Genomic DNA, 15,500 nt, shown 5'->3' on the forward strand with positions numbered 1-15,500 from the left:
TATTACCATGCAGGGCAACAACAACAACAACAACAAAAAATAATAGCTGGGAAGAGTTATAGAGCTTATTTATCTCCTTGGCTGTTATTGGGCCGTTGGGTGGAGAGAGCGATGAGGAGGTGGGGGCCTGGGAAAAGCAGTAAATAGAAAAGAAAGCATATTCCTTGGGAGCAGAGACATATGGGGGCATATTTACGAAGGAGGAAACACTGACAATGAGTGAATAGAGCTAATAACTCAGGGGGCCCAGCAGCCCTGGCTGATAAAGGAAGGAATAAACAATCCTGCACTGGAAGTGCTGTCAGAAGGGAGAGTCCTGGGGTGCAGCTGTCTGCAGAGGGATGTTTATCACAGGAGAGCCAAGGATGGGCTGTCACATCAGCACAGCACAAAGGGCCCTGGATGAAACTGGGGCACCTCCCACAGCAGAGAGCAACTCAGACAAGTGTGTGGTGCAGGGCCAGACACCATTTCTGGTTGTTCCACCAAGGAACAATTCACAGAAATGAGAGCTAAGAAATATTGTAGCTCATATTTTACCTCGTGTTGTGCAGGCACTAGACACATTTGGTACCCTAAGCTCTCAAATCCATCACTGCCCTCTCAGTGGAAGGCAACAGAAGCAACACCTGAGGCACCAAAGCAGCAAAGAGGTGTAAAAATTTCTGCTCCACTTGAAGAAAATTAGCCCACACCTCGTATGTACCTCCCAGAGCCACCAAGTATTTCAGTACAGATGTTCACAGAACTTGCATCTTTGTCATCTCTGAGGTCTTAAGGAAAACACCAGTGCACACTCTTGCCACCTTACAATGACATCTCAGAGCACAGCCAGTGCATGTGAGGGTTGAGTCTTTCACAATTTACAAAATGCTCTTTTTTTTATCCAAGTATGCCTTGCCTTCCACATATGCCTACCCAACTACTTTTGGCAAGGCGGTGACAATTTAGGTGCAGAACTTCTGAAGAAAACAGGGGGACAGACTCGTGGGGCATCTGTCAAAGAGCAGCACAAGGCTCCTGTAGCACCTCTCTCCTAGAGAGAGATTCCATTAATTCAAAACCACTCCTTTCCCAGCCTTCTCACATCTCTGAGCTATCCTTAGAGAAACACACACATCATAGATTAACCAGTCTGGAGAGAGCCTTTGCAGAGGAGAGTGGAGAGTGTTTGCAGAGTGCATGGCACCAATTTAGAACTAAACTTCTCCTTCAACCCTCTGACCACAGAGAAGCAATAAAGAGAAGGAGGGATGTCTGCAGTTGTACAGCTTTGTGTGACATCACCTCAAGATTTAGTCCTTAAGGATGCAGCTCTGCATCACAAACTGACTCCTCAGACCAGCCATTAGTTTTTTTTCCTATCCCTGATCTTTTCTGCCTCTTACTGCCCAGAGAACACAATGTGCTCATTCAGGAGAGTAAGCATTAATACAGGAGAGAAAAGGGTCATTTATACAAATAGTGTGTTTAGGTGTGGAGACAAATGTGCTTCTTCTCCTCCTAAGATCCAAACAGAAGGCACCAGGTTCTAAAGGTTAAGTGGGAGCATACTCCTTTCTTCCTTTGTAGTTTTTGAGAGTGTGCAGAGGAAAACTGTTCTAGAATGGATTTTAGTGGGCATTTCAATCTCTTTATTTCAGTAATTGTCAAAATAGGTTTGAGGAGGTAATGAAAAAAGCCCCTGAGTAAACAAGGAACAGACAGAGTAAATTAAAGGGGAGGGAGCATCAACAGAGACACAGAAAACTCAGCCCCTCACCTGCCTTACCTTGGAGAAGCAAAGCTTACTCAGCCTGTGCTGGGGGAGGGCAGGTTCAGGATGTTTTTAGAATGGATGAAGAATACTCCATGGCTATATTCCAAAAGAAAAAACAGGATTTCCTCTACCTAACTGCTACTATGGTTACCCCAAGGCTTTGAAGAAATCATGCGGCTTCGAATAAATTTCCTTCATCTAAAAAAGACTCACCAGCTCCCATCTCCATTCATTGGTTCATTAATTTACAAAATTCATCAGTTCTTTTTCAATGAAAAGCCTCCTTGATTCAACAGGAGGGAAGAGTGAGAAAAGGGTAGCAGATGAAAAGAAAAAGTAAACATTAAAATCAGGTAAAGGATGAGGAAGAAGGTGGCAGCTCTTAGACACTCCCACAAGCTCCTACAAACCCACACACATTCTCACACACTATCAGTAAACTTGAGGCAAGGAACAAAAATATTTCTTTTAATATAGGAGGAACCAAGGCTAGTAAAAAACATATACATGAAGAATATGTGGGCTATGGGAGGCTTCACAAGAGAGAAGTATTTAATTTAAAGCATGAAGCAATTATTTATTCTCCTCCCCAGGCCTCAGTAAAGGAGACATGGCCAGGTCCCTGTTCTCCTGGTCCTGTCCATTTAAGGTTTACTAAAATTTTCTTCATTACCATATTTTACTACAGTTCAAGCTCATCTACAGCACGGAACACAAAACAGCCTCCTGTGTGACACAGGCCTGGGCCATACCCTTCATTCAAGTGTCACCAAAAGCCACATTCTCCCTCCTGAAGGTCCCTTCTCTGCTACACTGGCTCCTGACAGCTGGAGGAAAAGGTCAGCCATTCCCTCCAGTCTTGCATCTGATGGAAAATTTAACTAAGTGTAGTGAGAGGAAAAAAAAAAAAAAAAAAAGGGAGAAAAGCCACAATTGTTTTTCTTGTTCCTTCTGTCTGTGAGGATCAAGAAAGCATTTGGTGCCAACAGAGGCTTTGGATACCCGGGGGCAGTACCCAGCTATTCTGAACAGTCCTCCCATCACTTCTGGCAGACCCAGGCCCTGGGGAGCACAAGCAGCTCAAAAGCTGTGACTTCACGGACTAGAGACTGTCAGAAAAACCCAAGGTGCTCCCTGGTGAAGCACTCACCCCAAACTCATATGAGTTTGAAGCCCAGCTCAATGCAGTTGTTGCTCAAGATTTACTGTTCTATTCCTGCAACACTCAATCAGCACAGCCCAAGCCCAAAGCAGGTGTGGGACTGTAGCTTAAGAAAAGTTGTTCCTCTGCACTTTGCTGTGTTCCAGTCCTTGTTTAAGCCCATCTTTCAGCTTTAACATTTGTTGTGTGCTCCTCTGCAATGACTCAGGGGGCACAGTTGTGGCAAACTCTGCAAGACCCCATGACCAGGGCAAGACAGCAGCCACTGGTGGGATGTGATCACGATGTCCTCCCCTTGCATAGGGCAGGATCAACAGTTATTAACTCACTGCCACTCCATAGACACCCAAAGTGAACAAATTCCACTGTCTGCAGAGAGAAGGAGATTTGTTTTCCAGCAAAGTGCAAGCTTACCTTAGCTTAGTGCCCTCTTCAAGATTTCACACAACAATATTTCAGCTCAACATATCAGGAGCAGAGTTGTACCTTTTCCAGTCATTTACAGGGAGAGGGAAGTTAGTGTGGGCAGACAGGGATGGTATAAGGTAAAGAATGAAAAAAGGAATCAATATTTTTCCAAGATCAGATTCAGCATCTCTTAGGAAACGTGGGAAGGAAGATTGAAAAGAAGGTGGGAGAAGGAGGAAGGTTCACTATAGAAAAATATTTCTGTAAAAATTTAAGAAATACTTATTCATCCTCCCCCCACCAGGTTATACAAAGCATTAATTACAGCCAGTTTTTCCCAGGCATATCTGTTCTGCAGCTGTATTCTGCCCCACTACTTTAGCAGAATGCATAAACCTCCATTTGTGAGTAAAGATCCTGTTTCTCCAGCACCACTAACACTCCTTCCAGGGAACTGAGAGATCTTCTGACCACAGACAGTACAGAACCACATGCACCTGACAAATGCAGGACAGCACACCAGGCCATGTCTCAGATTCACGTTTTCCACACAGGACTGATAACAGGATGAACAGAACACGGGGCAAAGGGAATTCTCCCAGCACAAACATTGAAGATGAGACCTGCTGGGTACACAGCCAAACCCCAGAACAAGCACATGTCACAACTCACTTGCCATTGATGACTCCATCAGGATTAAGCATGGGCACAATCTTGAAGATGAAGCATTTCCTCAGGAGCTCAGCAATGGGATCACTGCTCACCAGGAACTCCAGGGTCCCCTTCATCACCCAGCTGGAATTGCTCTCGCCAGGGTGAACTCGGGCTGTGAGAAACACGTAAGGACGGCTGCCTGTGGAACAAAGCAAAAACACCCCTAAGTTAACAGGACTTTTCTTTGAGTAAGATCTTTGCAAGTGGATTTTATTCCTTTTGAATTCAGGTAACAATCCAAAATGCATTCTAAGAAAAATACATCCCCAGACATTCCAGATATTTTCTCAGGGTGCTATTTATAAACTGATCGCAGATTTGGTCCTCAGAACCAGCACAGAGCCCATTTCATCCCAAACTCACTGTTTATTCTGTGATAACTTAAGGTATTTACATGTACCATTAGAAAGCATTCTGCAGGTGCAGGTCACTGCCTCTCCAAATAGCTCTACCATAGTTTCTAGCGATTATTGAAAGTTTGATCCCATCAAATTTCATTAAGGTTTAAAAGGCAGCAAGGAATTATTTCATTATCTAAGGCCCTGCTCCACTTTCAGTATTTCATCATTAACAATTCAGAACTTTCTAAATATCTAAGCAGATTTTCCCACCCATAAAGGGCTCCAAGGACAAGCAAACTGTCTGATCTCTTGAAATAAATTGTGTTGTAGGGTCAAAATCATAATTAATTGAACTGATATAATTAAAGGAAATACACTAATATATTCACCAAAGCTGCAGAGGCCTAACTATTATTTTGTAACCATACAACAAAAGGTAGAAATAACAATGTACATAGCTAAGGCAAGCTGTTTCTTTTGGTGGAAAGACTTTTTCAGTTTTATATAATATAGATGCTCACTCAGAATAAAAAGGCTCATTTTCAGAAGTTGCAACTAGAAGAGTTCATCTGTTCCTAGCACTATTTTCACGCATGGGAAACAAGCTGTGGCAGTTTGAGGTAGGGGAGGAGATTTGGGGGGTTGCTTTTTTTTTTTTTTTAAGAGTAAATTGAATTTTTACTAAACAGTTCATTGATAATCTCAACTATTCAACTATTTCAAAACAGACTTACAACTTAACAGCAAAAGTTTCCTTGTTATCAGATATGTTATTTGCTGTTCCTGTGAAAAAGCCACTAAACACATTTGGTCTGGTTACAAGCCTCCAAAAACTCTCAGCACACATATGCTTCGAAAAGACCAAGTTTGACAGCAGATTCTTTAAAGATCCCATCTGTGCTGAGCACACTTCAGGGATGGGCCAAGGAAACAGGAGAAGGAAGAAGGAGACACCTGCCAGAAAATAAAAGGAAAGGAGAAAGCAATTATCTGTTTTAAAATGATCCTTTTGTGAGCATTCACTATCACAAGTCAAGCTGACAGATTTACTTCAGTGGAGAGTTTTATCTGTCAGGGCATCACAGCCAAGCCAGGGCAGGTTTGTCCTGCTCCATCAGGACACGTCAGAGCTCAGGCTCTGCTCCCTTCCTGAACTGAAGGTCCCCAGCTGACAGGACTGGGAGAGGGAACAGGACAGAATGCAAAACCAAAGGCACCAGCCTTGTAAACAAATGCTGAATTTGCACCTTGCACACCTCTGTCTTTAGCTCCCAAAGCCATCCTTCAGTTTCCAAACGCTTTACAAATCATTAATCAATCATAGTAAAACAGGGAGGTACAACACCATCCCCAAAAATACAGATGGTAATAAAGAGCTGTTTAGCTGCTTGTCTGACCAAGAAAAGGCTGTGTCAGAGCTGCAAATACAGGTGAAATTTCTCATTTCACGTTTAAACAAGCAATAAGCATTAATTTCTCTCCTTAACTGTATATTCTGCACGGTTCTGCTCAATGTATATACTTTACAGCACAATTTAGTTACATCACACTCAGATTTGGAAATAATCCCCCATCTACACTTCCCTCTTAAGCAGTTGGTGGGCACTAGAAAAGTGAACTGCACTCCCAGTTCGAAGAGCTCCTACAGAGCAATCATGTTCTGGTCCAGTAAAGCTACTGGGACTCTGTTTCTCAATAACCACATACTAGGCTTTTATCATTCTTAAACCTCACTATACTGGGGGAGGTTAGTACATTTTCATCAATGTGTACTCATAAATGCCCTAGGCACTTATGGACTGCAAAAGACTCCTCTAGCTCCTGCAGAACCAGCCATTCAGGTTTTTTTGCCCCAGAATAGTTCTATTCTTCTCCAGCTAATTGTGCATTACCATCTACCTTAGTAATGCCTTATAATAGCAACAAACAAAAGCCAGATCTCACAAAGACATCAGCTGCATTTTGCCATTTCCAAACATTTTCTCCTTTCTCCCATCACTATGATTTAGTGCTGTTTTGCAGGCTCATTGCTGAGCTAAACTTATGGGGCTCTGCAGTTATAGCTGGGAATGAGGCTCCTGAGGACTTCTAATGGACAGCAGCTGTAAATAGCACAGAACAAAATAAAATGTACTCTCTTTTGCAATTGATGAATACAGCTTTAGCAACTCTTACCTCTTCTGGATATTGGTACAGAGCTCAGCATCTTAATTGAGAGGTTCATTCCTCAGTCAAAATAAGAAAAATAAAAAAACAACAACTCTAAGCAACAGCTTTCTCATGTCAGAAACTCAGGACAATTTGCCCTAAGTCTGTTAATTGCAATAGCAAGGGGCTGGCAAAGACCCGAGTTCTGCTGTTTCTCTCAAGGCTTATCAAAGTCAAGCTTGTCTTACTTAGGCTCAGTGTTGGAAAAGCTCCTGGAGTCTCCAGATCTTAAAACCCAGGAAATATGAGGGCAGGGAAAGAGACCAGAGATCACCTACACTGTTCTCCTGTGGGTGACAACAGGAGGGCCCCATTGCCTGCAGGTCCAGCCAAGGAAAACTCTCAATTCCAGTGAAAGTTTGCTTTGAAAGATCCCCTCCTGCCAAGCACATCCACAGCTCTGACATCCCACCCACAGGAGAATCATAAGGAAAGTTTGTACAAGCAAGGAAACCACAGAGCTTGTTAACTCTCTGTTCCCTTCACAGGAGCCATCCCAGCCAAATTCCACATCCCAATGCTGCTCCCCCAGAGAGCTCCCAGCGTGAAAACTAATGAAGCAGCAAATAGAGCAAAGAGCTGATGACATGGCCATAAAACTTGCTTCTCTTGAAACACCTGGAAAACAGCAGGAGTGGCCCAAACCTATGTTTTACAGCATATCCAGTTACTTTGGAATTACTGTGCTGCTATTAACAGAGCTCATGAAAGGAGTAGGCAGAGCACTGGCCAGCCATGCTCCACACTCAACTGGCAGCACCAGTCGAGACCTCTGCACTCAGTTCAGCTGCTTCCCTTCATTTCTGACTTCCAGAACCCCCACAACTGCAGTCCTGACCAGACCAGTAGTACCCAGTACAGCTTACTGGCTTATACTGGTGCCCTGCTGCCCTTCTCTTTCTGCTCTTTCAGAGCCTCATGGTACAATCTCCCATGCCCTGCTAAACCTGTGTTAAAGACTCACAGCCTCAGGTTCTCTCATATACCTCCTCCCAGCACCAGAACTGAGCTTAAGTCTTCAGAATCCTCAGGCCAACACTTAGGCAGCTCCTTTCCAAGTTCTGAGGAAGCTGCCAGAAAGCTCAGGTTAGCCATTTATCTCTGCAAAGCCCACATGACACATAACCTTCTCTGGGAGTATAAATAATAAAAAGGGAAAGTAGAGGAGCCTTTTCATGCTACATAAAGCCTTATCCAACAAATCATGTCTCCTTACACTGTGTTACATTTCGACATGCCCAGAATATAACATGGCATCAACAATACCCAAGGTGGGAGATTAAAGAACCACTGATTCCTCTTGCAAAACTTCAAGCAAAGAACCTTTGAATGATAATTTTACTAATGCATCACCTAATTCCCATCTCTCCTTCCCTTCACTCATTTTTGATTGTGGATATATGAATGAAAATGAGAGCTTTGTTCTTCCAGTCGTGCTAACCTGCTGCTTAATCTCCTGCCTCTAAGGGTCCTCCTCTAGTCATGTCATCACCAAGGTTCACTAAGAGGTGACTTTGATGTCACTAATCATGACATCAATTGTGGAATGAGAAGCCTGAAAGAAAAGAACAAAACCCCATTAACACAGCAGTGTCCCTCATCAAGGGGAGCACAGAAAGGAAATGAAAAGCAGTTCCAGATGCCCTGACCTGGGCTGCTTTCTAAATTATTTCAAGCTGAGGTTTGAGCCATGCCATTTGTAAAGGGATAGGGCATTGAAATGACACAGGGCTAGGATTTTTTAAGGAGTCAAAGGGAATTATGTACACAGCATGTGAAAAATTCAGTCTAGATCTGGGTCTTGGGCTGAAACTTTGTGGCTGTGCCTCTGCATACCTCTCTTTCCTCTGCACAAGCCCAGGGCCATTAAGACAAAGGCTTCTTTTTCTCCTTTATGTATAAGTACAGCATGACTACCATGAGCACTACACAGATCAAAGGGCCAAGTTTACCCTGGGATATAGTAAAGAAAAACTAAGAAAGCAAAACTTCTCCTTCCAACTTAATTAGCTGTACCCACTACAGGCTATTTTGTGAGTAAATGATGGGTAAGCAAGAGGACCATCACACAGCTCTTCCATGCATGTCACAGCTGCATCACGTCCTGGATACATCTGACATGCCCAAGGCTGCAGAGTTATGCAAAGACAGAGAAAAGAGAGGATATGGTGTGATGTACAATGAATATTAAAATATATTTGTAAAAAACATCAAATACTGAGATCACAGAAAACAATGAGCCTGATTTGAGGCAAAATATGTGTCAGATACTTTTCTCCCCTCCTAAAACTTTTCCACCAGTTGTCAGACTTTTAGTTGCCTTAAGACAGAATAATTCTTCCCTGCCCATCTCCCCCTACCCCAGATTGCTGTTTCCTTGCTGTGCCTGTTTTTGGCTAAATGCTCCAAAAGCAGAAACATCTTAACACAGAAGCAAAATACAGTCTAGCAGGATCAGCTGTTGTTTTCCAGAATTATCAATGAGCTATTTCTTTCTTAAGTATTTCTGTATTATATGTATTATTATTATTGTTACCTGTGGCAAAGAAGTGAACATTACAAATTATCTCAGCTGCCTGTTCTCTACCTTCATCACTTGATGGGAGAGTTTCAGCCTCCAAGTTGCTTGGCAACCTTCTTTTGTGTACATGTTTTATGAATTCATTCACCTCTGAATCAGAGATGATCGGGGAGCTGAGTATGGGTACAGACTGCTCAGCCTCAGTTCAGCTTGACCTCCTACTAATGCTGGGTTTGAGCTCCAGGAAATTGGTAAGCAAGTTGTTTTGGGGAAGTTTCCAAAATCCCAAGTTCTTAAAGCAGCAGGAACCACCATCATTATTTAGCAGGACCTCCAGTATGACCAAAGGTAAAAGAAAGCCACATTACCTAATTCCAGTTCAAATCGAAGCATTCATCTTGGCTAAGGCTGGGGAACAACTCAACCTTTTTTCAGGACTTACACCCATGGAAAGCTTACTATAACCCTTTGCAAACAGCCTTAGTTTATAACTAACATCCCCATGCCAAGTGTGTGCAGCTGCATTAGTCTAGCAGAAATTTCCAACCACTGCATCATCTAGTCCCGGATATCCCCACCCAGCATTCACTGGCATATCCAGCATCACTCTTCAACCCTGAGCTGCTCAAGTATCATCAGACTTCAGGACTGAAACCATACAGGTACCTTATTAAGCTGCTGTCAAGCAAGTTCCTCCCAGGGCTGTCAGCAGCAGAGGAATTCCTCTGCCTGGGTGCCCCTCCCACCTGTGCTCACTGCTGTCATCCATCCCTGCTCCTCTCAGCCACAATCCAGCAGATTACAGCTGAATTACAGCAGATGAGATAGTAATGCAAAGCAGTTGAAAAAATGGCAGCTCTCCTGGAACCCACACCAGGTGTAATAACCCTGTTATTTCCCTCTGGTCAACCCAGTGAGCAAAACCAAATAGCTTCAGTGCTGTGCCCACTGCTGCCTAACATAGGTAAAAAAAACGTGATGAAAACTGAAGAGGTCATTGAAAATCATAAAATGTTTAGAAGTCTTAGGCTGATAAATTGGAGAAAATGGGTTTCAGACACAGAAAGAAAAGGTGAACAGAGAGGAAGGGGAAATAACCTTTAAATTGCAAAAGGCTGCTATAAAAAGATTGCAATCACCTGTCCTCACTGTCCACAGGGACTAGGCTGCATAAAAAGAAACACAAGTTACTATCAGCTAAGCCAGGCTGTGGTGACCTGACTGCCCTCCCTCCTGATGGGTCCTTGTTATAAAGTGCCAAGAATCTTCACTACAGTACCCAAAACAGTGCCAGCAGAGGCCTACAGCCACATAAGTCATGATAGATTCTTTAGAAACTTGGTCCATGATTCCCCTATTCCTCTGGAACCAGCTCTCTCTTCTGAGGGCTGCTGGAATTACTATTCCAGTCCACAAAGCAGCTCTGCCATCTCCTGTGTTCTCTTTGATGGAAGGTGTCTGCTTACTACTTAATGTTAGCCATTTTAAGCCATGTTAACCATTAGCCACTAATTAGTGACTAATATGAAATATTTAATATTTCAGAACTACTTCATCATCATACATTGACATCATTAGGGCTTCTTCCTACATACAGAACAGAATTATTTATGGAAAATTCTGTCTTAACCTGCTCATTTAGTGACAGTCTTGTCATTTCAAAACTTGGGTAATGTAATTTCTGGGATTTCTGTCATTAGTAATGATCTTCCAAAGCCTCTCTGTTACCCTTAAGATTACCATTTCTCAGCTTTTGCTTATGTATCCCTTGAAAGGTGTGAGCAGCAACCACTAAGATCAACTCGAACACATGATCTAGGTAGCTGATGTAGGGAGCTCCAGATTATGTCAGAAGGCAGGCAAGGATCTATCACCCCTGTTTCTATAACACACACATTATGGCTTTAATTTGTTCTGTGGCAGCAGGCAATTTCAGATACTCAAGTATTTTGTACTGCCATGGCCAGGCCATCAATCCATGTGTTTTTCAGTCAGCATGGGAGAAATGTAGACTGTCTTGCAGAGATGCAAGGCTTCTGAGACCTGGCAAGTAGTAAAAAGCAGTATTTTCAAGTTAGGCATATATGTGACTTTCACCTTCTGGGTTTTTTGAACAAAGACAAAAAAGCTGAAATGAGAGAACTAGAACATTGCCCTAAACTGTCACATGCCTAAAAGAAGTGCAGGCTGGAGTGCACAGAGACCTGAAGGACAGCTGTGCAGCAGGCAGAGTGCAGAGATCCATAGAGCTGTAAAATCCATAGGCTCTTTTCCGAGAGAAGAATTTCATCTGAAATGAAATCAGGCAGGAGGAGCAGACTGAAAAAGCTTCCATTGTCATAAAAATATCTCCCTGGGTAATCCACAGTGATGGAAAAAGGAAACCCTGATAATTTATGTGACAGTTTAATGGGATTTTGGTGACATACGATACTTTGGAAAGAATTTGCCCAAATAGGACAGACAGGACTTTAATAAGGCTTCAGCTCCAAACCAGCAATATTTTCACCCTTTGCTTTTACATTTCATTCTACACACCCCCTGCTCACTCACAGCTCATCTTTCTCATTTGCAAGGCACATTTCAACACTGTAAGAGCAACAACTGCACTTTCTGGTTAGATCCCCTGCCAGAGAGGCTTCTGAGTATCTGATCCCTGAAGGGATCAAGCTGCCTTTGCACCTGCAAGGCAGAGCATCACTGAGCTGTGAACTCTGAGGCATGAGGTGCCCTCTGGCCGTGTCCCCTGCTCTGTGCATGGCACTAATAGCTTCTGTGTGGAATTTAAGGGCAGCAGATGGACAGTCTGGAGCAGGAGCTGCTGGCAGAGGGGATGCCCCCAGAACACACTCCAGGAATAAATGGCTTTCACATTTCACACACAGTGAGTAATGCCTCAATCCCCATCTCCTGCCTGTGGGGGACACAGCCTTTACCCCACCACAACACCCTGTGCCCTTCACTGCCATTGCTCCCAGAGCAGGCTCAGTGCAAGAGGAATTGCTCAGAGTGCCAAACCCGGGTGAATCCGGGGTTAATGGGATGAAACTCCACAAAGGAACATTTAGACTGAATATCAGTGAGTTACACTAAAAAGTCTCCCCTGTGGAGAGGTGGAAGTTAACATTAAAACCACATTGCCCAGAGCACAAGAAGTCATTTTGTACACAACAATCTTGCAGTGACTGGGGACAGAAAGAACCCAACAGGAATTTGTTTTCTTTGCTGACTTCAATGGATCCACTTAAGAAGCCCAAATTTTGCTGAATTCTCTTTCTGGGAAATCCAGGTATGAAAGGAATGGTAAAACACTGGATGAAGATCTCAATATTTTGTCCACTCTGAGATGAACTTAGAACCTGCAATGAGGCCTGTGAGCCCTAAAATGAGCATGAGAAATGAAGCACCTGCCAGTGTTTCTTTCACTGCTGGGAATAACAGCCAAGTTTAACAATTTAACACAAGTTTAAGTTGTGTAGTACTTCAAGCTGTTCTACTGTACTGAAGACAAACTCTATGGTTTGTAAAAAAAAATCTCTTTACTCTTTATGCAGAGCATATTTAAAACCCATCTATTACCACCTACAGCATAAAGTAATGTTTATTCTTAAATATGTGTTGTGCTTTTAAGTGGCATAGATCCATCTCTCCCTGACTTGAAGTCTTCCTTAGGGAATGACTTGAAAGTAGTAAAATATATTAAAAGAAAGTACAATCAGAGCCTCTCATTGTCAAAGTGAAAAAATACCATTTTTTGTTAAGATAAAAAACATCACATATTGCCTCTGATAGTAAAAATTAAATTTTTGGTCTTCACTTGATTTGATATTTATCACTCATTGCTCCAGAATCAGTCAAGCAGGGAATGTTTCTTACAAATATTATTCTGTATTTCTCCTGGAGTAAGCAAACTATGAGAATTTTAAATTCTGTGTTTTCTTACATATAAAAACTCAGAGGAAAATGGAAATAAACAGAAAGTCTACAAAAAAAAAAATCTTCTAACACTTCACTGTGTCAACAGCTTCACAGTAAAAGACCTTCTGCAGGGTGACCTCATTCGTGGCATCATTAAATTGACTTTTACATCATTGCTGTCTAAGTCTATCCTAAATCTTGGAACTGCACTCTCCAGAGCTGATCCCAAAGGAAACTCTTGCTTTCCACAAACAAGAGATCAATGAGGTAGAACTGTCTCCAAATTTTGAATAATGAATCTTGTCTTCATGGCAAGGTCTTAGGTGAACTCCCCAAATGCCTGAGCAAAAGAACACAAATAAGGGGTCAACCTAAAAGATCTTTCAATCAGATCATCAAGAGAGCAAAACTGATGCTGGCCCAATGATCTTACCATGACCATGACATAAACAGCACCATGCTTCATCTCCTGGACTGTGTGATGTGTTGTGTGACAGACCATAAGCAGAACAGAAGTTTTCCAAGAGAAATAGCAGAGATAAGCTCTGAAGTTCCCAACTAAGTTCACACTGTATTTTTTTCAAGCAGTTCTACTACAGAGATATCCTAAAGATGAAGAAGGAAGGAATCAGGCTCATGTAGCACAATCTGAGTCCCAGAGTACTTGACAAAACTAGGTGGAAGAAGATTTGCCACTGCATAAAGCAGATAACATGCAGAAATTTCAAACAGCCTGTGGAAAGACACTCTAAGCAGTCCCTGTCTCAGGTCAGTAAGTTCTTCCTCTCAGATGCCAGCAAAACAATGTCTAATGGATGATGCCTTCCTGCATCAATCACTGCAGGGAGCAGAGTGTCAAGTCAGGAAGAGTTGTCTGTTTGAGGAAATAAGATGGTAGGAAGGTTGGGTGAGAAAAAGTGTTCTTTTAATCCCAACAAGTTGCTACAAAGCATAGATAAAGGTTCTCATGAATAAAGGAGTCAGGCTGCAGAACAGTCCTGGCAGCCCCAGAAGAAACAGAAGTGGAACATGTGATGTCCTTCCCCAGCACTCCACATATCCCTGCAAAAATGGGAGTTTTCACATAGGAAACAATGAAGAACTAAAAGCTCTCCTAAGTGATATTCAATTTATTTTAAAAGTATTCTCCAAAGCTTCTTTTAGGCAAATAATTTAACAGCACAATTGATAGCTCCTAATCAATTTTAATTTCTGATGCGTAGTACTAAGACTGACTTCATAAAGCTGATACTGTGATGTTTTCCCAGTGCCTTCCTGCACTTTCACCCCAACACTTCCACAGCAGAACTTCGAACTTTTCCAACTGACCCTGCCCCAGAATCCTTCCACTATAGCTCATTCACTCTGTACAGCCTGTACAATCCACAGCATGGGCTCCTCTCTTAATGTGCCATAAGAAACACTCATATCAAAACCATTATATTCCAGAGCATTCACTGCCACTTCATCTCCTGCTCTGTAAACTGAGTGCTTTTAAAAGAAACACTTATTTATATAGAAGAAAATCCCTGTAAATCGTGGTTGTGACAGGCTAATGGCTAGCATTGCAAAGATGATTTATCTTCCTGCTGTATCTAACAAAGCTTCTTATGTTAATACCTTGTTTTCAAAATATGAAGAGACTTCTAAGTGATGTTTTCTAACTGCAAGAATATGCAGCTAATGAAAAATGCCTTACATCAAAAATAACCTTCACCTGCCACCTAACACTCCTATCAACTCTCAAAATCAAAGGATCTCCTTGAATTATTTCTTTCCTCTGTATTACTTAGGGTGCTTCCTTCACGGATTAAGAAACCAACCATTCCATCTCACTGCCTGTTTATAATCCGAATTATTTTTTAGCATTTGCATGTGTTACCAGCCTGTTTTAATTTGATAGATTTTATTTGATTTCTGCCTATTTAATTACATTTGAGGCAGGTTATATGGCCTCATGGGGAGCACTACCCTCTGTGCAAACAGCAATTTTATCAGGACTGAGCCTAATTTCACATTACATTTTGATAGGCTGGCAAACAAGGTCATGGTGTCTGCATGGCAAGTGATGCCCCAGCTGGTGGGAGAGACTTTTGCTAAGCTAGAAGGTGGATCCTGGGACTGTTCTGGTTAAAGGGGTATGATCTAGGCTATGAAATTAAGGAGAAAGCCACCAGTGATAGGCAGAAGTGCTGCTTCAAATCTATTGAGAGGTAGTCTCCATAGCTGGCAGGGCCATCACCTTTGCCAGCACAGAGACTATAAGCACCTCATTTTTGGTCATTCATAGTTACTAATGGCTAAAAATGGGAAGAATAGGAGTAGTGGGGACACCACTGACACGCCCAGAGCCCTTCATCTGTCTCTTGCTTACTCTTTCAGCCTCTGGCCAGCAGCTCTTTTTGAAGCTCAATTCCCATGAGTTGAGTTGTGCCTCATGGTGACCCTCTAGCTGTTGTTTTTGTGCCC

General features: G+C 42.5%; 1 protein-coding gene across 2 annotated transcripts in view; it reads right to left on the reverse strand.

Annotated features, from left to right (window-relative positions):
- The window catches only part of AGBL1 (AGBL carboxypeptidase 1), a 266,522-nt gene that overhangs the window by 158,983 nt on the left and 92,039 nt on the right, over window positions 1–15,500 (reverse strand). For both annotated transcript variants that reach the window (XM_088172621.1, XM_088172620.1), the window contains exon 18: window positions 4,002–4,182. In XM_088172621.1, the coding sequence (XP_088028747.1) occupies window positions 4,002–4,182 (181 nt within the window). The remainder of the gene's footprint in view (window positions 1–4,001; window positions 4,183–15,500) is intronic.

The sequence above is a fragment of the Sturnus vulgaris genome, chromosome 13, assembly GCF_052056855.1.
Source record: "Sturnus vulgaris isolate bStuVul1 chromosome 13, bStuVul1.hap1, whole genome shotgun sequence".
NCBI classification, from domain to species: domain Eukaryota; kingdom Metazoa; phylum Chordata; class Aves; order Passeriformes; family Sturnidae; genus Sturnus; species Sturnus vulgaris.